This window comes from Salvelinus sp. IW2-2015, linkage group LG36, assembly GCF_002910315.2.
Source record: "Salvelinus sp. IW2-2015 linkage group LG36, ASM291031v2, whole genome shotgun sequence".
Classification (NCBI taxonomy): Eukaryota; Metazoa; Chordata; class Actinopteri; order Salmoniformes; family Salmonidae; genus Salvelinus; species Salvelinus sp. IW2-2015.
In genome coordinates this window covers 11,972,558-11,995,439 of record NC_036875.1, presented here as the reverse complement: position 1 = coordinate 11,995,439, position 22,882 = coordinate 11,972,558, and the positions used below count along the sequence as shown (strand labels likewise).

Genomic DNA, 22,882 nt, shown 5'->3' with positions numbered 1-22,882 from the left:
CACATGTATCACTAGCCACTTTAAACTATGCCACTTTATGTTTACATACCCTACATTATTCATCTCATATGTATAGACTGTACACTATACATCTACTGCATCTTGCCTATGCCGTTCTGTACCATCACTCATTCATATATCTTTATGTACATATTCTTTATCCCTTTACACTTGTGTGTATAAGGTAGTAGTTGTGGAATTGTTAGGTTAGATTACTTGTTGGTTATTACTGCATTGTCGGAACTAGAAGCACAAGCATTTCGCTACGCTCGCATTAACATCTGCTAACCATGTGTATGTGACAAATAAAATTTGATTTGATAAAGCAAAGCAGTGCGACACAAACAACACAGAGTTAAAAATGGGATAAACAAATGCACAGTCAATAACACAATAGAACAATCTATATAGTGTGTGCAAATGTAGTAAGATTAGGGAGGTAAGGCAAAAAGGCCATAGTGGCGAAATAATTACAATTTACTATTAACACTGGAGTGATAGATGTGCAGAAGATGAATGTGCAAGTAGAGATACTGGGGTGCAAAGGAGCAACAAAAATATAATAACAATATGGGATGAGGTAGTTGGGTGAGCTATTTACAGATGGGCTGTGTACAGGTGCAGCTGCTCTGACAGTTGATGCTTAAAGTTAGTGAGGGAGATATAAGACTCCAGCTTCAGTGATTTTTGCAATTATTTCCAGTCATTGGCAGCAGAGAACCGGAAGGAAAGGCGGCCAAAGGAGGAGTTGGCTTTGGGATGACCAGTGAAATATACCTGCTGGAGCATAGGGTCTTACAGGAGGCATGTATAGGAATAAAAGGGCCTAAAATGGCCACTTTCCTCATGACATGAAAAAAATTATTGTTTGTGATACAGATGTAAAAGGCATGTTAAATATTTTACCTCACAATTAAATTCCTAAGTGAGAATTGCCTGAACAATCGGAGATACCTGTGGACTTGCCCATTTGACAGTTTGATCTTCATCCTTAGCCTAACTGAAGCATCTTTCCTTTGCACCTCCAGCACAAGTCTGTCCTCGCCTCTAGCGGCACATTACCAATGACGTCCTAGTTCTCTTTTACTAGTAGTGCTTGACTGGGGGCTTCCATTGACAATGACTCTCTCCCCCACCAGTCGTGCCCATCCTTTTTCCTCCAACAGTGTGCAGGTCTGAGCTGGCCCTGTCATGGCGGGCCACTCTGGAGCCCTGGCCTGCTATCAGAGGAGAGATGAAGTGCTTTGTGCTCCAGCCTGCAGCAGGATTAGGTCTCTGTGTGTAACCTGAGCCTGTACAGAGAGGTTGTCATCTGAAGAAGAAAGGTCATCTTTGTCAAGCTGCTGCTGCAGGAGACAATCCATTCTGAACATGTCCCTAACCAAATTCAAAAGGCACTTTGCAGTTGCACATGTGGATAGACTGTTAGTTCCCCTGATTTTTAATAGATTGTAATTCATTCAGATGAATTGTTTGAGAGATGCATGTATTCTCATCATATTCCGTTAACTCTATAGTTTATCTGTTTGTTCTGTTTGATACCGTCTTAAAAAAAATAGAGGTTGTCTGGTTTTTTACTTGGGGAATCCCAACTTTACATGACACTCCTGACCTGTGCCCATCAGAAGCTGAGTATTCCAAGCAGAAGTGCATATTGATTTAAAGGTTAGGCTTATTTATCTTACTAGGTGACACTAAGGACTTTAAAAAATAAAATAATAATCTCAGTCTGCTATACTACACACTGGCTCGTTGACACGTGCACACTCATTCATATTCCTACAGTATACGCCAGGAAACAGGGCGGACTGCTGCTCCTTGATTTACTGCCGGTCTAAATCTCTGTATTGCTGAAGGTTCCTCGAGTCAGTCCGTGCGTTAATACGGTGGTGGGGAAATATCTTGGTAGTATTTGTCTAGCGGACCACTTTAAATGGGGCGTTGGATAGGATATACTGCATTCCCATTGCAGCTGTGTCAGTAGTAATTGTACTGCGCAGCAGTCCCATTTCTAGGCCCAAGCAAGTCTCTTCTTATTATTGGTGTCCTTTAGTAGTGGTTTCTTTGCAGCAATTCAACCATGAAGGTCTGATTCATGCAGTCTCCTCTGAACAGTTGATGTTGAGATGTGTTTGTTACTTGAACACTGTGAAGCATTTATTTGGGCTGCAATCTGAGGTGCAGTTAACTCTAATGAACTTATCCTCTGCAGCAGAGGTAACTCTGGGTCTTCCTTTCCTGTGGCGATCTTCATGAGAGCCAGTTCCATCATAGCGCTTGATGGTTTTTGCATCTGCACTTGAAGAAACGTTCAAAGTTCTTAATGTTCTGCATTGACTGACCTTTATGTCTTATCAGTAATGATGGACTGTCGTTTCTCTTTGCTTATTAGAGCTGTTCTTCTGTATACCAACCATACCTTGTCACAACACAACTGATTGGCTCAAACGCATTAAGAAGGAAAGAAATTCTGCAAATTAACTTTAACAAGGCACACCTGTTAATTGAAATGCATTCCAATTGACTTCCTCATGAAGCTGGTTGAGCGGATGCCAAGAGTGTGCAAAGCTGTCATCAAGGCAAAGGGTGGTTACTTTGAAGAATCTCAAATATAAAATATATTTTGATTTGTTTGACACTTTTTTGGGGGGTTACTACATGATTCCATATGTGTTATTTCATAGTTTTGATGTCTTCACTATTATTCTACAATGTAGACAACTGAAAAAATAAAGAAAAACCCTTCAATGAGTAGGTGTCCAAACTTTTGACTGGTACTGTGTGTGTGTGTGTGTGTATGTATATATATAATGCTCCAGTATTTTTCATCCTAGAGCTTGTTCTACATCTTCTTTTTAAATAGTGAGTCAACATGTTTTCAGCACTTTTATTTCCATGACTGATCAAAACTATTTTTCTCATGACTCTCTTGTCTCTCTGCAGCAGACTAACACTGAGTGTATAAAACAAAACATATTGCGTTGCACCTCCTTTTGCTCTCAGAACAGCCTCAATTTGTTGGGCATGGACTCTACAAGGAGTCAAAAGCGTTCCATAGGGATGCTGGCCCATGTTGACTCCAATGCTTCCCAAAGTTGTCAATTTGGCTGGATGTCATTTGGATGGTGGACCATTCTCGATACACACAGGAAACTGTTGAGCGTGAAAAACCCAGCAGCGTTGCAGTTCTTGACACACTCAAACCCGTGCGCCTGGCACCTACTACCATACACCATTCAAAGGCGCTTAAATCTTTTGTCTTGCCCATTTTTAATTTTTATTTAACCTTTATTTAACTAGGCAAGTCAGTTAAGAACAAATTCTTATTTACATTGACAGCATAGGAACAGTGGGTTAACTGCCTTGTTCAGGGGCAGAATGACAGATTTTTACCTTGTCAGCTCGTGGATCTGATCTAGCAACCTTTGGGTTACTGGCCCAACGCTCTAACCACGAGGCTACCTGCCGCCCCATTCTCCCTCTTAATGGCACACATACACAATCCATAGTTCAGTTGTCTCAAGGCTTAAAAATCCTTCGTTAACCTGTCTCCTCCCATTCATCTCCACTGATTTTGAAGTGGATTTAACAATTGATATCAATAAGGGATCATAGCTTTCACCTGGATTCACCTGGTCAGTATGTCATGGAAAGAGCAGGTGTTCATAAGGTTTTGTATAGTGAGCAATATGGTACCTGAAATGGCAATAAAATCACAGTATCGAATCGCAATACATATAGAACAGTGATAATCGCAACAGTGTGCGTGAAGACATTCACAAACCTGTTCGGCAATTCAAACCATTGCAAACTCCACAATCAAACACAGTTTCAGTAAATAATGAATTAATGCATTTCTTAAACTCCTGTGATTAATGTATGATCACCAGTGTTTTTGTCCCGATAACACTAAGATTAGAGGGCGTCTCCATGTTAGGACTAAGCCCTCCGTGTGATGAGGGAGTATCTCTTACCAAAACAAGAATGAGATGTCTCCTGCTATGTGTTGACTCAGAGGGAATGCACTATATGGAAAAAAAATCTTCAACAATTAAATTGCAAGCAGGAATGGTTTCTCTTACAATACTTATCAATTTGTTTCCAAGGTGTAGCCTTACAAGGTTAGAAAGTCAAGTTATGTGTGCTGTATTCGTTCCCTCTCAAATAGAGTACCACAGTATGAGTCATAATACCCATAAACCCTGGCGGTCAAACAAGGAAATGGTTCCAATCGTTTTTCCACCATTCATTTTTCCCAAAGGGGATTTTAGAAACACTTAAAATAAGGGCTGTGTTTCGTGTGAGCATACCCTGTCGTGATGTTTAGATAACCATTTAAATCTCTCTAGGACAAGATGACACTAATAGGGATGGGCAACCCAACTGTAGGATTGCACATTCAGCAAATCACCAGGAGAGGGACTTCTCTTTGAATCCATTTACCAATTACTGTGTTGGTTGTGCTCATAAAATGAATCATAACTGCAGAATTAGCAGAGAGGCCACTCTGGAAATGTTATGTACTTGTAGAGTATATTGTTCCAAACAATCTGTCTTAAAATTAACAAAATCTAAAAGAATAGTTGAGATGAATAATGTATAAAGTCAGTGAAAAATGTGTCTTTCAGAATGTAAACATACTCCATATGTTTGAGCACACTATGTGGAGTATAATGAAACCAAGATGTTGTCTGCATCATGTACGGTTATTTTTTAATATATATATTTTTTATTTCACCTTTATTTAACCAGGAGGCTTTGAGAACAAGTTCTCATTTACAACTGCGACCTGCCAAGATACCCTATTACTCATCTCATATGTATATGTATATACTGTACTCTATATCATCTACTGCATCTTGCCATCTTTATGTAATACATGTATCACTAGCCACTTTAAACTATGCCACTTTATGTTTACATACCCTACATTATTCATCTCATATGTATAGACTGTACACATACCATCTACTGCATCTTGCCTATGCCGTTCTGTACCATCACGCATTCATATATCTTTATGTACATATTCTTTATCCTTTACACTTGTGTGTATAAGGTAGTAGTTGTGGAATTGTTAGGTTAGATTACTTGTTGGTTATTACTGCATTGTGGAACTAGAAGCACAAGCATTTCGCTACGCTCGCATTAACATCTGCTAACCATGTGTATGTGACAAATAAAATTTGATTTGATAAAGCAAAGCAGTGCGACACAAACAACACAGAGTTAAAAATGGGATAAACAAATGCACAGTCAATAACACAATAGAAAAATCTATATACGGTGTGTGCAAATGTAGTAAGATTAGGGAGGTAAGGCAAAAAGGCCATAGTGGCGAAATAATTACAATTTACTATTAACACTGGAGTGATAGATGTGCAGAAGATGAATGTGCAAGTAGAGATACTGGGGTGCAAAGGAGCAACAAAAAAATATAATAACAATATGGGGATGAGGTAGTTGGGTGAGCTATTTACAGATGGGCTGTGTACAGGTGCAGCTGCTCTGACAGTTGATGCTTAAAGTTAGTGAGGGAGATATAAGACTCCAGCTTCAGTGATTTTTGCAATTAGTTCCAGTCATTGGCAGCAGAGAACCGGAAGGAAAGGCGGCCAAAGGAGGAGTTGGCTTTGGGGATGACCAGTGAAATATACCTGCTGGAGCATAGGGTCTTACAGGAGGCATGTATAGGAATAAAAAGGGCCTAAAATGGCCACTTTCCTCATGACATGAAAAAAAAWTATTGTTTGTGATACAGATGTAAAAGGCATGTTAAATATTTTACCTCACAATTAAATTCCTAAGTGAGAATTGCCTGAACAATCGGAGATACCTGTGGACTTGCCCATTTGACAGTTTGATCTTCATCCTTAGCCTAACTGAAGCATCTTTCCTTTGCACCTCCAGCACAAGTCTGTCCTCGCCTCTAGCGGCACATTACCAATGACGTCCTAGTTCTCTTTACTAGTAGTGCTTGACTGGGGGCTTCCATTGACAATGACTCTCTCCCCCACCAGTCGTGCCCATCCTTTTTCCTCCAACAGTGTGCAGGTCTGAGCTGGCCCTGTCATGGCGGGCCACTCTGGAGCCCTGGCCTGCTATCAGAGGAGAGATGAAGTGCTTTGTGCTCCAGCCTGCAGCAGGATTAGGTCTCTGTGTGTAACCTGAGCCTGTACAGAGAGGTTGTCATCTGAAGAAGAAAGGTCATCTTTGTCAAGCTGCTGCTGCAGGAGACATCCATTCTGAACATGTCCCCTAACCAAATTCAAAAGGCACTTTGCAGTTGCACATGTGGATAGACTGTTAGTTTCCCCCTGATTTTTAATAGATTGTAATTCATTCAGATGAATTGTTTGAGAGATGCATGTATTCTCATCATATTCCGTTAACTCTAYAGTTTATCTGTTTGTTCTGTTTGATACCGTCTTAAAAAAAATAGAGGTTGTCTGGTGTTTTTACTTGGGGAATCCCAACTTTACATGACACTCCTGACCTGTGCCCATCAGAAGCTGAGTATTCCAAGCAGAAGTGCCATATTGATTTAAAGGTTAGGCTTATTTATCTTACTAGGTGACACTAAGGACCTTTAAAAAATAAAATAATAATCTCAGTCTGCTATACTACACACTGGCTCGTTGACACGTGCACACTCATTCATATTCCTACAGTATACGCCAGGAAACAGGGCGGACTGCTGCTCCTTGATTTACTGCGGTCTAAATCTCTGTATTGCTGAAGGTTCCTCGAGTCAGTCCGTGCGTTAATACGGTGGTGGGGAAATATCTTGGTAGTATTTGTCTAGCGGACCACTTTAATGGGGCGTTGGATAGGATATACTGCATTCCCATTGCAGCTGTGTCAGTAGTAATGTACTGCAGCAGCAGTCCCATGACCGACAGTACAGGCCTCATGGTAAATATTCATAAAACACGGGGCTTATGCCTTAACATAGTCTTTCCCACACATTTGCTTCCTTTCTGAGATGCCTCTTGCACAGTCTATCGTTTTATGTACACTGAACAAAAATATAAACGCAACATGCAAAAATGTTTTACTGAGTTACAGTTCAAATAAGGAAATCAGTCATTTGAAATAAATTCATTAGGTCCTAATCTATGGATTTCACATGACTGGGGATACAGATATGGCATCTGTTGGTCACAGATACTTTWAAAAAAAAAGTAGGGGCGTGGATCAGAAAACCAGTCAATAACTGGTGGGACCACCATTTGCCTCATGCAGTACAACATAACTCCTTCGCATAGAGTTGATCAGRCTGTTGATTGTGGCCTGTGGAATGTTGTCCCACTCCTCTTGAATGGCTGTGTGAAGTTGCTGGATAATGGCAGGTACTGCAACACGTTATCGTACACGTCGATCCAGAGCATCCCAAACATGCTCAATGGGTGACATGTCTGAGTATGCAGGCCTTAGAAGAACTGGGACATTTGTGTACAGATCCTTGCGACATGGGGCCGTGCATTATCATGCTGAAACATGAGGTGATGGCGGTGGATAAATGGCACGACAATGGGCCTCAGGATCTCGTCGCGGTATCTCTTTGCATTCAATTTGTCATCAATTAAAATGCAATTGTGTTCGTTGTCCGTAGCTTATGCCTGCCCACATCATAACCCCACCGCCACCATGTGGCACTCTGTTCACAACGTTTACATCAGCAAACCGCTCGCCCACACGACGCCATACACGTGGTCTGCGGTTGTGAGGCTGGTTGGACTTATTGTCAAATTCTCTAAAATGACGTTGGAGGCGGCTTATGGTACATACATGAACATTAAATTCTCTGGCAACAGCTCGGGTGGACATTCCTGCAGTCAGTAAGCCAATTGCACACTCTCAACTTGAGACATCTGTGGCATTGTGTAGTGACAAAACTGCACATTTTACAGTGGCCTTTTATTGTCCCCAGCACGAGGTGCACCTGTGTAATGATCATGTCGTTTAATCAGCTTCTTGATATGCCATATCTGACAGGTGGATGGATTATCTTGGCAAGGGAGAAATGCTCAYTGACAGGGATGTAAACAAATTTGTGCACAAAATTTGAGAGAAAAAAGCTTTTTGTGCTCATGKAAAATGTCTAGGATCTTTTATTTTAGCTATTTTTGCCCAGTGTAATATAACTTTGCTTTTAGTGGCACTTCAAAGAGCTTTTGAAACATTTGGTTGCACCCGTCAGTAGAGGTAAGGAAAGGGTTAACCCCTCCGCACATTCGGAATAGTTTTTCTAGGTGTGTCCTAATCTGAGGAAAATCATGGAGCGGTGTGACACAGAGCTATGTTCARACTGAACCACAGGATTTACACACAGCACACCCGGCTATCTGTGTCTGCTGGAATTCAGGTTCACCTTGACACCAATGCTATGACCACAGGTTGGAGAATTACAGTGGAGCGGTAACACTCCCAAGTGCCAGGTGTGTTATTATCCTGTTGTAGATACAGTGTAGTACAGAGGTATTATGTACACTGTAGTTAAGCAGTTCATTCACTGTCCAAAGGGGCTGGGGTAACTACTGTTCTGCACTGCACATCGTGGTTTCAGCCYGGGTGGAGTAGACGTTGGGCGATAAGTTAATCATCAGAGAAAAGTAAATGGCAGCAGGAACCAGGATGTGCACCTGCTGCTCTCACACTCTGCCCCACCCCCACCACGCTGTCACAGGAAGTACCATGCACTGACTCGGTCAAGTAAACACAGACATTGTCCCTTCCCTCACACACAGGGTGTGGTGGATAAGATATTTGATAGGGCATTGTAAATAAGAGTATGTTAGTCGTTTGCTGGCTAACTTTTGCGTGTACTGCGAACTGCACTCAACATTGATTGGTTGCAGAGCATTTTATGTCTGGAGTACTTTTTCTTTACTGGCTTAACTATAGTCTCAACTTTCTATACTGTTAGACACTGTTCTTTCAGGAGTGTACTGTTCGCTGTATGTATAGGGAAGGCATCAGCCATCTCTGTCATGCTGTAGCAGCATCATTCGTGCTGACTATGTAAGGGACAAACGTCTGCCAGTGGTGACGGTATGTTCCCCTCTGTCCCCCTGCTTCTCTCCGTTTGCTTCAACCCACAAGCACTGAAATTGAATTCCTCGTACCAGAGGCTGTGTGATTACTCATGTATGTTGTAAAATCTGAAACGGATCCTTTGTTCACAGCAGTGGGCTGTGCCACTCCTCTCCTTCCCACTTTGTTTCCTGCATGTGAATCCTGGAAAGTGAGTGAGGATAGATATAGTCCGGGCCCACCACTGTGGCCAGGGGAACTCCAAGAGGGGCTACTCCATACAGCATGATAGAGGCCTCTAGTGGCCAAAAGGGCATATTAGCATGGGCAGCGCCATTGAGGTTTTCCCAAATTTTTATGTAGTCAACTGGGTGGGACTTCCAACTTTATTGCCTGATCCCTCCTGGTGACCCTGTTGGAGTCATATCCAACCAGGTCATCAGCAGGGATAAGACGATCTTGAAGAAGAAAGCCTAAATGRCGCTGCCMATGCTGTCACAGATGCTATAATGGCACAGATACAAAGTKGAGTCCTCTTTCGCTATGGGCTACTCCCTTCCGTCCCATCCACAAAGTGTTATGCTTTCCATTTCCTATCTCTGTTTGGTGGCAACAGGAATGTGTCTGACACACTCCACCTCTTATCCAGCCAGCAGAGAAAGGGGGATACAGTCAGTTGTACAACTGAATGCATTCAACTGAAATTTGTCTTCCGCATTTAAGCCAAACCAGCATAGCCTGAGAAGAGAGTGAGGCCCGGCCAGGATCTGGGCTCTCTCCAGCCACCTGGGCTAGCACTGGGCTGGAGACTGGAGGGATGGGCCTGAATACCAATACAGCTGCCTCAATGCTGCCTTTTAAGCTCTTTGGCACAGGGAGAGACTGGCTGGTCTGGGGCTGATTGTGATTGCCTCATACTGTGTTTCATTATGTGATTACAAATAAGTACATCAATAACTTGTGTTTTCAGCGCCACAGAAGATGAAGTGGTATCAGATACTTTTTATCCGCACGGCAGGACACACAAGGTTAATCTGAATCTGCGGGCCATGTGTAAACAAACCTGCTCAACTTGTCTCTACTCCAAGCTCCTTTGATTTTATGTGACCGACCGGCTCCATTCAGTCTTATGTTAAATTGTGTGTTTTGTTTTACATTGGATAAAAGTAGAGASAACTGTACAGCAATAAATAAAAAAATGGATATTTAGATAAAGTGCACAAGTGCTCATTCATAAATTCACTCGATYGTGGGACAAACAAATACAATCACAAGAAAATGGTATATCATACACTACAGTTGAGGAACAGTGGGAAAGTAATTCTGCTTTGAAAGTTGATGAACTTGTAACCTCACTTTTGAGAAAATGCCCTTTGAATATTTTGGTACCTACTGGAGAGCTTTTCTTCGTCTTCACCCATTCAGCATCATTCACACCATGTTAAGCTTTAGCCCCAACCATCTCTTTAAGGATTCACATGTGAGGCTACTGTATGTACTAAACAACCAAATATTTCAAGAGGCTGGTTTATACTACTGGCGTGTTCGTCAATTTAATCTGGAGTGCCAGAGTGTGCTCTGGGCGTTCATAAACTTAGAGCGTTGTCAGATTTGCAGTTCGTAAATTCAGAGCGTTCAGCTCTCAGAGCGCTCAGAGCRCACACTGGACGCTCTGGCCGAGGAGTAGGGTTGATCTGAGCGTACTGACCTAACAGCAGTCAAGCACCCAAGCTAACTGGCTAACGTTGGCTAGCTTGCTAGCTACTTCCAGACACAAATGAGAGAACAGCTCACTCTGACCATTTTACTCGCCGTAGCAGAGCTGGTTAGGCTGTTTTCATGTTATCCAGAGCGTTGGTGACTGCAACTGTGCTGCTGGCAACAATTGAATGACGCTTTTTTTGCCAACATTTACTGACACCGGCCGTATTCAACGGGTATTGAGTGTTGGTAAATTTGTCAGTTATTCTGCACTCTGGCACATTCAGACGAAAGTGCTCTGAAATCAGAGTAGATAGCCAGAGCAAATTTACCAGCTACGCCTATCGACAGTTGTCGCAGTGACATTATAAACATTCTGTTGAAATAGTTACTTGCATAATGTATTTTGTTTAGACATGTAGCTAGCTAGCTAAACAATGAACCATAATCCGATCTCATAACGTTACTACCCTGCATGAATCTGCAGGTAGCTAACCAACCAGGTTCAATATTAGCTAGCTAACGTTAGCTAACGTATAACTAACAATGCAAATGGCTCTGAGATACGAATAATATTACTACACAAATCATACATGTAACGTTAGCTAACTAGCTAACAGTACACTTTAACTTTAAATGAAAACAACTTTCTGACAAAATTTGAAAYGTAAGATGTCAGAAAATGTTGCTAGCTTGACTCTCTTACCCGTATATATGGATGGACACCTCTCCTTCTCCCTCATGGTTGCCCCTTAGCTTGAAGATGTAATCCGTAGACAAGTGTGTGTTCTCTTTTCGACCCTGTCTGCATATTTGCAATCAATCTCCTTAGCTATCATACTCTAATTCCACTGATTTCAAAACTCRGTCCCCCAGAAAGTGGAGAACAGTCCCTATGCAGTTCTACGACGTKATATATTTCAAAAAAGCTGCGTTAAAAATGATTACCTACACATACTGACCAGCTCATGTTATAGACAGACGCGTGCCAGATGGCAGACCAATCCAAACTCATCTCTCGGCATTATCTCAGCCAATCATGGCTAGCGGGTAGGTTGCTGCCTTTTTCCGTGGCTTAACCAACTAGGCTAGTAATTTTAAAAATGTTATTCTTATTTACAGATGGTGTACAAATTTGTTATTAAGGCACATGAAAGTTCACATGTTCCAGAAGGCATTTCTGCCAAAAAAAAATGTGTTTAGATTTTTTTTTTTACAATGGTGCTCCTGTGAAGTAGTGACGTGCGACATACACCTAGTTTCCTGAAACAAGTCACATATCTGATTCCAAAATGGAATTACGCTGCATTCTATCTTTCTCAGACTCCACATCACGAAACACAGGGTTAGGGTCTTTGGCCTCTTTGTCCCAATTAAACAGCCAGTCAGTATCTTTCTTTTCCAGAGTGATTCATTCATTGTTTATTTCTTCAAAGGTAGAGTTAAAAAGTAGGCCTACTTGACATAGTTTTTGTAATCCAACCAATGTATATGTTTATCTGGTCCTATGTTTCTGTAGAGCATGCTAGCAGGAAATAGTGGACCTATTCTGTGCTCGGTTTATTCAGGACTGAATAACTTGGTGGCATGCTTTCTTTCCTAATTACTGTATGATCCGCACCAGACCCCTTTCCCGTTCCCACAGCATGTTTTCATTTGTAGAGCTGCTTACGTAATGTGCTCCTCCCGATCCAGTGCTCTGTGCTCGCTTTGGTGCCCTGGTGCGGTGCTGCATTCTCTGGTTAGTTTCCCTCTCAGCTGCTGACTCATTTCCCACAGTGGTATTTTTTKGGGGGGAAGGGATAACGGGAGAGGGGAAAGTTTTGTGCGTGTGTGTGTGTGTGTGTCTACAGCAACCCTCTGTGGTGGTTGAAGGTGGATGACGTGCAATAATCAAGCCAGGCGTGCTGAGAGACGGGCTTTCACAAGACGTGGAGAAAGAGAAAATATGAAGCAGATGGCACTATGGTTTACCAAGCCACTTCACAGCTTCTGCCACCCCATTAAAGATTTAGAGGCACGACAAAAAAACTAATGCTACATTAATTGCCAAGCTTTCAGCCAAGTAGTCAAAGGAAATGCAGTGAGCTTGACCAATTGATTTTGAATCTGCTTGTCCTGGTCGGTGTAGGCTAAGTGATGTTCACTGAAAGTTGGGCCTCCAGATTGGAACCAATGGTGACCCTTACCTGCCCAACCACCAGGCCTGCACACAGAGATAAAGGTAACTGGGGGTTTCACATGGTAACTGGAGATCGGTGATAACAACAGCAAGCTGTGTYTTTTCGGGGCTAATAAAGAGATTGATTTCTGAGTCTTTTTCTTGTGTCTACCGCACAAGACAGTGCTTGAGTGATTAGGTTTCAGCCGCAGAGAAAGAAACGTTGTTCCGAATAGCTGGAAGTATTCCATGGCAACAGGAAAGTCGGACAAAAAAAAGTGCCAGGGAAGAAGCCAAGCGAAACCACTGCAGTGCTGCAGAGTCCAACTGAAGCCTGGGATTCATCAGTGTGTTCCCTCCGTTMCACAGTTACATTTTCTCCACCTAATTACTGTGAACCCCCAAAACCAAGCCTTTTTCATCCTTAAAGACATGTCCTGTCTGCTTTCGTTTTATTGATTTGTTTGGATTTGAACTGGCTATTAAATCCCAAACTGACCTGCCTGGTTGTKCATGTAAATACTGACTTTTGTAGAGCACACTGTTCTCAATCTTTTTAAAATGTGTGGGTGTCAGATAAACCAAGGACTGATGTGCTTTGACTGAACTGTTTTCATTTGAAATACCATAGAACATTTGTACGCCCTGTATTATTTGGCAAATCCACTGTAATCTGAATACTTCATGAGATGGCCTTGCCTTTGAGGAGGAGAGGATGCAGAGGATAGTGTTCAGCTTAAACTAAATTATACCCACAGACACGGTCAAAATCTAGATCTACCTCTAATAAAATGACGAGGAGAAGAGAGCTGGGCTTATAGGAGGGGATGAGGCTTCATAAATAGCATTCTTCCCCTCACCACAAAATTGCAGTAGTGTGTACAAACCCTTTTGGTTTCCAATCTGTTTACATGGGAATGTTCATGTGAGAAACCCATRGTAGTCTACACAGAGACAGTGGGTGTAGGAGACGACCGACCGCCTGGCCTGCCTKGTTCCTCAAGTCCAGACACGCTCCTGGGATCCAGACCTCGGGCTGTGGAAATGTTTACTGGATTACATCGTGCAGCCTTCTCACTACGACTCCAGCCAAGCTTCCAAACGAAACCCAGTTCTAATCCTATAGCCTTGCTCAGTTACACTCTGCCAGCCTCGGCAGACGGCAACCTCCTGTTTCTCTCTGAGGATGGCTTGCTTTAATCTCCTGGACCATACGTCCGCACCACTCGCGACATCTGGGGAGCACTCGGAGATCACAACGGCCATGAACCGCCATGGAGAGAGAGGATAAGTCTCTCCCAATTAGACGTCTAACTTCCCAAACCATGAACTGTCAGTTGATGCCAGGCTTTACATCTATCCTCTGGAGAATAACTAAGCCAGTTTTTGTTTGTCTCTGGTATTCTCTACTCGATTTAAAGTGCTCTGACTGGAACAGTGGGCCCCTCTTTTCTGAGCCCTTCATTGAGTTGTAATAACATAGTGAGGGCATTGGGTAGGGTGCAGACACTGTGGATGCATGAGGTAACAACTACTCTGTCCATGTATGGAGAGCACTGTTTCAGTGAGGTCACACTTGAAGCTGACCCCATGCCTTAGAAATGAGGGAGAACAGAATCCACACTAGACTGAGTTCATTCCTTTGGCTTTGACAGTTGTAGACTCGTCAGCATTCCTTTTCTTTTAAACCCAAACAAATCTGCAGTTTCCCGGAGTTCTTGACACAGGATGTCCGAAAAAAATCAACGCTGAAGAGCTCCATCCCTGTGATCAGTAAAGCTTACTGTGTTACTGGTGATGTCCCAGAGCAGACCTGTGCTCATCTGTAAAAAGCAGCTTTGAATTCCCATCTGGCTGCACTGCTTGCTCTGGCTCTGTCTCTCTGGCTGAATATCACATTGTGACTGAGGAAGAGACGACATGCCATAAAGTCCTTGGAGCCCACAGCCCAGGCTGCTTTAGATAGGTCGGATACATACACTACATGACCAAAAGTATGTGGACACCTGCTCATCGAACATCTCATTACAAAATCATGGGCATTAATATGGAGTTGGTCCTCCCTTTTTGCTGCTATAACAGCCACCATTCTTCTGGGAAGGCTTTTCACTAGATGTTGGAACATTGCTGTTGGGACTTGCTTCCATTCAGCCACGAGCATTAGTGAGGTCACGCACTGATTTTGGGCGATTTGGCCTGGCTCGCAGTCGGYGTTCCAATTCATCCCAAAGGTGTTTGATGGGRTTGAGGTCAGGGCTCTGTGCAGGCCAGTCAAGTTCTTCCACACCGATCTCACAAACCATTTCTGTATGGACCTCGCTTTGTGCACGGGGGCATTGTCATGCTGAAACAGGAAAGGACCTTCCCCAAACTGTTGCCACAATGTTGGAAGTACAGAATCGTCTGAAAGATAATTGTATGCTGTACCATTAAATATCCCTTCACTGGAACTAAGGGGCCTAGCTCGAACCATGAAAAGCAGCCCCAGATCCTCCTCCACCAAACTTTACAGTTGACACTATGCATTCAGGCAGGTAGGGGTTTCCTGACATCCGCCAAACCCAGATTCCCAAAATACTTACATTTTAATATAGAATACTATATACTGTAATTCTGGAGTAAACTGTAGTATACTGTAGAATACTATACTACACACTCTAGTATCCATCGATCATGTGTAGTACTTACTATAGAATGTTGTAATATACTGTAGAATACTATAGCATATACTACAGTATTATCCAGGGGAAAAAACACTAGCAAATACTACAGGAAGTTCTGCAAAACATGACACTTTTTTAACTATAGTAAATACTAGAGTATTTAATTTGCATATACCCTGCCCATTTCCCTCCCCATATCCCATTTGTGCTATCCATAAGTAAGAAACCTACATGCCAAGTATAGACCATATTTTGTTCAGTACAGGTTATAGAGCAAAATCTCTGAACTATCTGTTCAGACCCCAGTCCTACCTACCTACCCACCAACCTACAGTTTATGGAAACTTTGCTTTTTTAGTGTTTCTCCAGGAGGTTTCACTTCTATGTCAAAGATAATGCAACAAAAACACTATAGTAAAATACTACAGTAATTTCTGCAGAAACACTGCAGTATACTACAATCTGCAAAAACACTACACTAATTACTATAGTGTGTATATATACTACATTTTTCTTTTACTACACTATTTATACTATAGTTAACTGTAAATACTACAGTAAAGTCTGCAAAAACTCTACAGWAAATACTTTAGTATTTATACCATAGTATGCTATGTTTGATTTAATCATAGAAATGGCCAACCTGCAATGAAACCTGGCAGAGAGCAGAAGATTGGGGACTGAACACAGGCTTTCTGTCCGCTGTTCATGTTATCTCTTCATTTTAGCACTGAGGATTAACACCTGTTGCCACAGAGCATTGCTCTTTGCCACATCTATTCCTCTTTCCCTCCCAGCTGTGGCCTACTTTCTCGCGGGGCGTTCTTTGCCTGCCATACTGTGTGTGCAACTAGGGTCCTAACAAGAAATCAGCCACATCGTCAGTGAACTGAGACTGAACCAGCCTGCTATGTTATGTCTGCTCAAATCATAGGTTCTTTAAACCTTAATGAAATCCCTGGAACAGTGCGTCTTTGTGCATACGGGCATTTGTATGCCTCAGCGYGTCTGTTTGCTGTAAACTGGTGAGACACTGAGCTACCTCACTGTCTGAAAAATAACAGAGACAGAGGCTTCTTTCACTGGCAATACAAAGGGTGAACAACTGTTGATGGTACTGGGAGCACTTTTTAGTTTTTATTGATAACTAATGAAGAAGGGTTAGAGTTTGAGACCTCAAGGCCTAGTCTGCTTCATATTTATTGAAACTCATAACCACAGTAGAGACTAATAAATAGAATAGTTTTAAGTAGAACGGGCCTATTTTAGAGAATAATACTAGTTTTATGAGTACAGACAGACAGAAAATGTGTCTGGTCCTTATTACAGAGAAACTTTCATGAAGTAAACAAAAAATAATTGAAAACAATGTTTTTGGCTTAGTTAGAATGAAATGCCAATTCTGGTCTTCATTTTAAGTTTGTTGCAGAAGTCATATATTTTGGTCTTTTAGTAGTAAATCTAGCCTATTGTGCCCCTAGCGGTTAAATTCTACCATTGAAATTGTGATGTAGAGGCACCTACGTCATCTCAAGGGAGGGGTTCAGTATGAAATACACTCTCTTCTAGATGTGCTGGGTGGTACCACCTCAAGGGAGGGGTTCGATATGAAACGCACTCTCTTCTAGATGTGCTGGGTGGTACCACCTCAAGGGAGGGGTTCGATATGAAACGCACTCTCTTCTAGATGTGCTGGGTGGTACCACCTCAAGGGAGGGGTTCGATATGAAACGCACTCTCTTCTAGATGTGCTGGGTGGTACCACCTCAAGGCCTGTCTCTTATACACATCTAGATGTGTATAAGAGACAGCTACTGATGTTACACAAAATTCAAAAGGCAGTAAGGCACATTGCCGCATATGACCAAATGTAAATGTTTTTGCTTACCGTTTCTTACAGTGCATTCGGGAAAGTATTCAGACCTTTTCCCCTTGTCCACATTTTGTTACGTTACATACAGCCTTGTTCTAAAATTGACTAAATTTAACTTTTTTTCCTCGTCAATCTACACACAATAGCCCATAATGACAAAGCGAAAATGTATTAAAAATAAAATACAGACATACCTTATTTACATAAATATTCAGACCCTTTGCTATGAGAATCGTCACTGAACTCCGGTGCATCCTGTTTCCATTGATCATCCTTGAGATGTTTTTATAACTTGATTGGAGTCCACCTGTGGTAAATTCAGTTGATTGGACATGATTTGGAAAGGCACACACCTGTCTATATAACATCCCACAGTTGACAGTGCATGTCAGAGCAAAAACAAAACAATGAGGTTGGAGGAATTGGCCTCCATCATTCTTAAATGGAAGACGTTTGGAACCACCAAGACTCTTCCTAGAGCTGGCCGCCCGGCCAAACTGAGCAATCGGGGGAGAAGGGCCTTGATCAGGGAGGTGACCAAGAACCCGATGGTCACTCTGACAGAGCTCCAGAGTTCCTCTGTGGAGATGGGAGAACCTTCCAGAAGGACAACCATCTCTGCAGCACTCCACCAACCAGGACTTTATGGTAGAGTGGCCAGATGGAAGCCACTYCACCGTAAAATGACAGCCCGCTTGGAGTTTGCCAAAAGGCACCTAAAGACTCTCAGACCATGAGAAACAATATTCTCTGGTCTGATGAAACCAAGATTAAACTATTTGGCCTGAATGTCAAGCGTCACATCTGGAGGAAACCCGGCACCATCCCTACGGTGCATTATGGTGGTGGCAGCATCATGCGGTGGGGATGTTTTTAAGGGGCAGGAACTGGGAGACTAGTCAGGATCGAGGCAAAGATGAACGGAGCAAAGTACAGAGATCCTTGATGAAAACCTTCTCCAGAGTGCTCAGGACCTCCGACTGKGGCGAAGGTTCACCTTCCAGCAGGACAACGACCCTAAGCACACAGCCAAGACAACGCAGGAGTGGGACAAGTCTCTGAATGTCCTTGAGTGGCCTAGCCAGAGCTCGGGCTTGAACCCGATCGAACATCTTCAGAGAGACCTGAAAATAGCTGTGCTGCGACGCTCTSYATCCAACCTGACAGAGCTTGAGAGAGAAGAGATGAATGGGAGAAACTCCCCAAATACAGGTGTGCCAAGCTTGTAGTGTCATACCCAAGAAGACTCGAGGCTGTAATCTCTGCCAAAGGTGCTTCAACAAAGTACTGAGTAAAGGGTCTGAATACTTATGTAAATGTGATATTTCAGTTAATATATATATTTTTTTTGCAAAATAGTTCAATGGTTGTAAATTCTAATCCCACATGGGGCAGATGTTTTTTTTAATAATTGTTTTTATCCTTTATATACAATATTCATCCCGTGCCCACACTTCTAATTCTGAAAAGTGAAAGCATACATGTGAGAGRGGTCGCCCTGATAGTAGTTCTAGGTTTTTATACAGTACCCAAGACCATTCTGTGCGTGTATTTGACCATTGGGAAAAAGTGCTACTGCGTAAATACTGCAATGAGGGTTGGATCGAATTGAGCCACTAATCTTAATATTCAAGGTGATGATTGCACTTTTCTTCCCAACACAATACCGCAATAAATATGAGTCCACATTTTAGATTTATTTGGCATCCAATGGAGGATTCAAACTTACACCGCAAGTGGCAATAGATGTCAGGAACTTGGCGCTTTACCGCTGTGWGCTAACTAGCTGTCCAGAGCCGTATTTGTTCGTGATGCACATAATTGTATTATCAGAGTGAGAAAGTGTTGGGATCAGGTACAACTGTTTACCCACCGCCAAAATGAATATTTAAGAGCAATTCTCACCTGAATGCATTTTTTCTAAGGGGTTGGGCAAAGGCTRAAATTTGGGTTGAGAGTTACCCTTTTAAGTCCATTGCTTGTTGTTGGAGTGTGGGGACACTGTGGTGAGCCTAGTTGTAAGCCCTTTTGTGCTTGTTTCCACACCACAGGTGTTCAGCACCTACTCTAACGAGGAATACGACCGGCGCAACGATGAGGTGGACCCCGTGGCGGCGTCGGCTGAGTACGAGCTGGAGAAGAGGGTGGAGAAGATGGACGTATTCCCCGTGGAAATTGAAAAGGGTCAGTGTTCTCGTCTGTATTTCATCTTTCCTTTATTAATCCAAGTGTCTCTAAGTACCATTTTAGATGTTCTTTTTACAAGGCCGCCCTGGCAAAGAGCAGCATCATAATCACAATTGTCCAGAGAATGCAGTCTCTTCCATCCATTCTAACTCCCCATCCTTGTTTGTCCCACAGGAGATAACGGCCTGGGCATCAGTATCATAGGGATGGGAGTGGGAGCTGACCAGGGCCTGGAGAAACTGGGAATCTTTGTGAAGACCATAACAGAGCGGGGAGCGGCTGAACGGGATGGCAGGTGATGCCCCACCCCCTGGGGGGAAACAGAAGCATTCACATTTGAACCATGTTTTAACCTTGGCAGTTAAAATGTGTTGTACAGTAGACACCTGGAACTGTCTCTGGGTGCATTATAGAGCCATCACGATGATCCACAACACTGTGGGGATGTGAAAGGGTACAAAAGCTTCATTTCCCCATGGTCTTCAGACACCATTTCTAAGCAACCGGCTGTATTTATAACTCTGCAAGGCAGCGAAAGAAAATAGCTCCTTCCGCTTCCCAGGGAATCTGGCCTTATGTTGCGCTGCCAGCTGGAAGAATTTGTTCGCTGAAAAAAAGGAGAAGAGTTACTACAACATGGTTACAGTGCACCCCTTGTCGATTACACGCCGTYGCCTTACGATTACATGTTGTCCTTTCCACTAGGATCCAGGTGAATGACCAGATAGTGGAGGTGGATGGGATAAGTCTGGTGGGAGTGACTCAGCTGTTTGCTGCTACAGTCCTGAAGAACACTAAAGGAACGGTCAGGTGAGCTCAGTCCAGCTTCAGTAGTCCTTTTGAAATAAGTCGTTATGATCCTAGGTGTGACTAGCCTCGCCCACTGTGTTCCCGAGATTAAACGTGTGGCCGTCTGTTAGCCTACCAGTGAATGACCTCATAGCTATCGTTTTAAAAGTTGTTCGGGTATGACTGGAGGAAAATAAATGTCCTTGAGAAATGTTGAAAGAGTAAATGGGTTTTTATGATTGTATACTGAGTGTGCCTCAAGCCTACCAGCCAGGCGTCTGCTGGTACTACCCCTCTTCACGCTGACCCACCACGCTCTCACACAAACAGCTTTCTGATTGGCCGGGAGAAGCCGGGGACACAGAGCGAGGTGGCGCGTCTGATCAGCGAGACTCTGGAGCAGGAGAAGAGCCAGCAGGAGCAGCAGCACCGGGACGACCCCTACGAACAGTCCACCGAGGAGGTGAGTCACTAACCCTGGGGTTAGTYCAGTTGCACTCCAGCCGGGAAGGTAGCAGTGAATAAGCATGGTGTGTTATCACCCGGAGGGGGGGGGGTCTGGCTGCTGGAGCCTGGTGGAATTGTGCAATGTTTGCTTTTCAAAAGCACAAGCAACCACAAGCCTTTATTTATAGAGGAACTGAGCACAGAAAGGTAGTGCTCCTGGAAAAGCATGACAAAGCTTAAGCCTATTGGATCTCTTAAAAGGTGTGATATACAYGTCCCGTTGTGGAACATATTTCATACGCATGCATCTACTTCAATACTGGGCTACTCGTGTACAAGGAGCTGTGTGGTTGGTGGTGGGTGACAAAATGGGCAGATATTTAAATATTTCTGTGTAGGTATGCAAGTCAATGAGTTGTGTGGGGATTTATGCAGTGTTTTCCCCTGTGTTGCCTCATGTTTGGAGTTGGTTGTGTGATGGAACATGTTGACGCAGAGATGAGTTTCCTTCTGACACAGGGCTCCCGCTCGGCTCTCTGCAGGCTGTCACGGTAACACCGGGATATGATGTAGTGAATACCCATACCTCCCCGCAGGGCACCACGTGGGCGTAGCTAGGTGACTGGCCGTGTGATGTCATCGTGTGGTTGTGGTTGGTTATGTTTCAGGAGGAGCACTACGAGGAGGAAGACGGAGAGGAGGAAGATATGCTAAGGTCTAGTTTCTCTGGCGGAAGGACGGTGGAGGTGTTTGACCTGCCGGAGACAGAGGCCATGTTCATGCCCTTCAACATGGACTCCACGCAGATGGSCTTGAAATTCCAGGAGGTATTTCACCTGATAGTATTATCACAGGTTTATRTTATGGTGGATGTGTAATTGTTTGTGTGAAATGTGCTTGTTTTTGTTACTTAAATGGTTTCTTTCTTTACCCTAGCTCCAAGTGAAATACAGCTTAGGAACAACGGCAATAAACCAACTGAAGGAAAAGGTATGTACATCTGAAGAGCAAGCTACTGTTTCATAAACATGAGTACATATGGATCAATGCATGGAGCGCAATCTGTCGCCCGGCCGGTGACCAACCCGTAATTGTCGTCTGTCTCATCTGACTGACCGTAATGATTTGAATATKTTGATTGTACTAGTAGATGAGAAGCCCTTAGATTTAGGTACTGAAAATACATTTCACTCTTCCTCTACAGTTAAGGACGTCCGAGGAGGACAAAGCATCCAGGGAGACGAGAGTGGCTGAGTTGGAGCAGAAGATTGAGAGCAGCAATGAGAAAATGTTGAATCTAGAAGGGTACTGGCTAGAGGCCCAGGCTCTGTGTAAAACTGTCAATGAGCACCTGTCTGAGACCCAGAGCCAGTACGAGRCCCTGGACAAGAAATACAACAAGGCCAAGAAACTTCTCAAAGATTACCAGCAGAAGTGAGTTGAGTTCACTTAGGGTCAAGTTATTTAGAAGTGCATTATTGCATTATTTCGAAGTCTCGCCTTGTGTTGACCTGTGTGTGCTTCCCTCACTCTGAACAAGCTGAAGGCATTCTTCCACTTCCTCTATGCTGAGTCATGTTGTATAGAAAGTACAGTACAGTGCATTTGGAAAGTATTCAGATCCCTTGACGTTTTCCACATTTTATTACGTTACAGCCTCATTCTAAAATTGATKAAATCATTTTTCGCCCCTCATCAATCTACACACCATACCCCGTAATGACAAAGCAAAAACAGTTTTGTATACATTTTTGCAACAAAAAAAAAAGATATCACATGTACATAAGTATTCAGACCCTTTACGCAGTACTTTGTTGAAGCACCTTTGGCAGAGATTACAGCCTCGAGTCTTCTTGGGTATGACGCTACAAGCTTGGCACACCTGTATTTGGGGAGTTTCTCTCATTCTTCATTGCAAATCCTCTCAAGGTCTGTCAGGTTGGATGGGGAGCGTTGCTGCACAGCTATTTTCAGGTCTCTCCAGAGATGTTCGATCGGGTTCAAGTCCAGGCTCTGGCAGGGCCA

General features: G+C 43.2%; 1 protein-coding gene across 1 annotated transcript in view; it reads left to right on the top strand.

The window, feature by feature from the left end:
• LOC111959966 (neurabin-2-like) overlaps positions 1 to 22,882 on the top strand; it is a 41,695-nt gene that overhangs the window by 10,584 nt on the left and 8,229 nt on the right. The window contains 7 exon segments of the mRNA XM_070437628.1: positions 19,486 to 19,618; positions 19,796 to 19,916; positions 20,327 to 20,431; positions 20,741 to 20,873; positions 21,526 to 21,684; positions 21,794 to 21,847; positions 22,062 to 22,291. Coding sequence (XP_070293729.1) covers positions 19,486 to 19,618; positions 19,796 to 19,916; positions 20,327 to 20,431; positions 20,741 to 20,873; positions 21,526 to 21,684; positions 21,794 to 21,847; positions 22,062 to 22,291 — 935 coding nt within the window.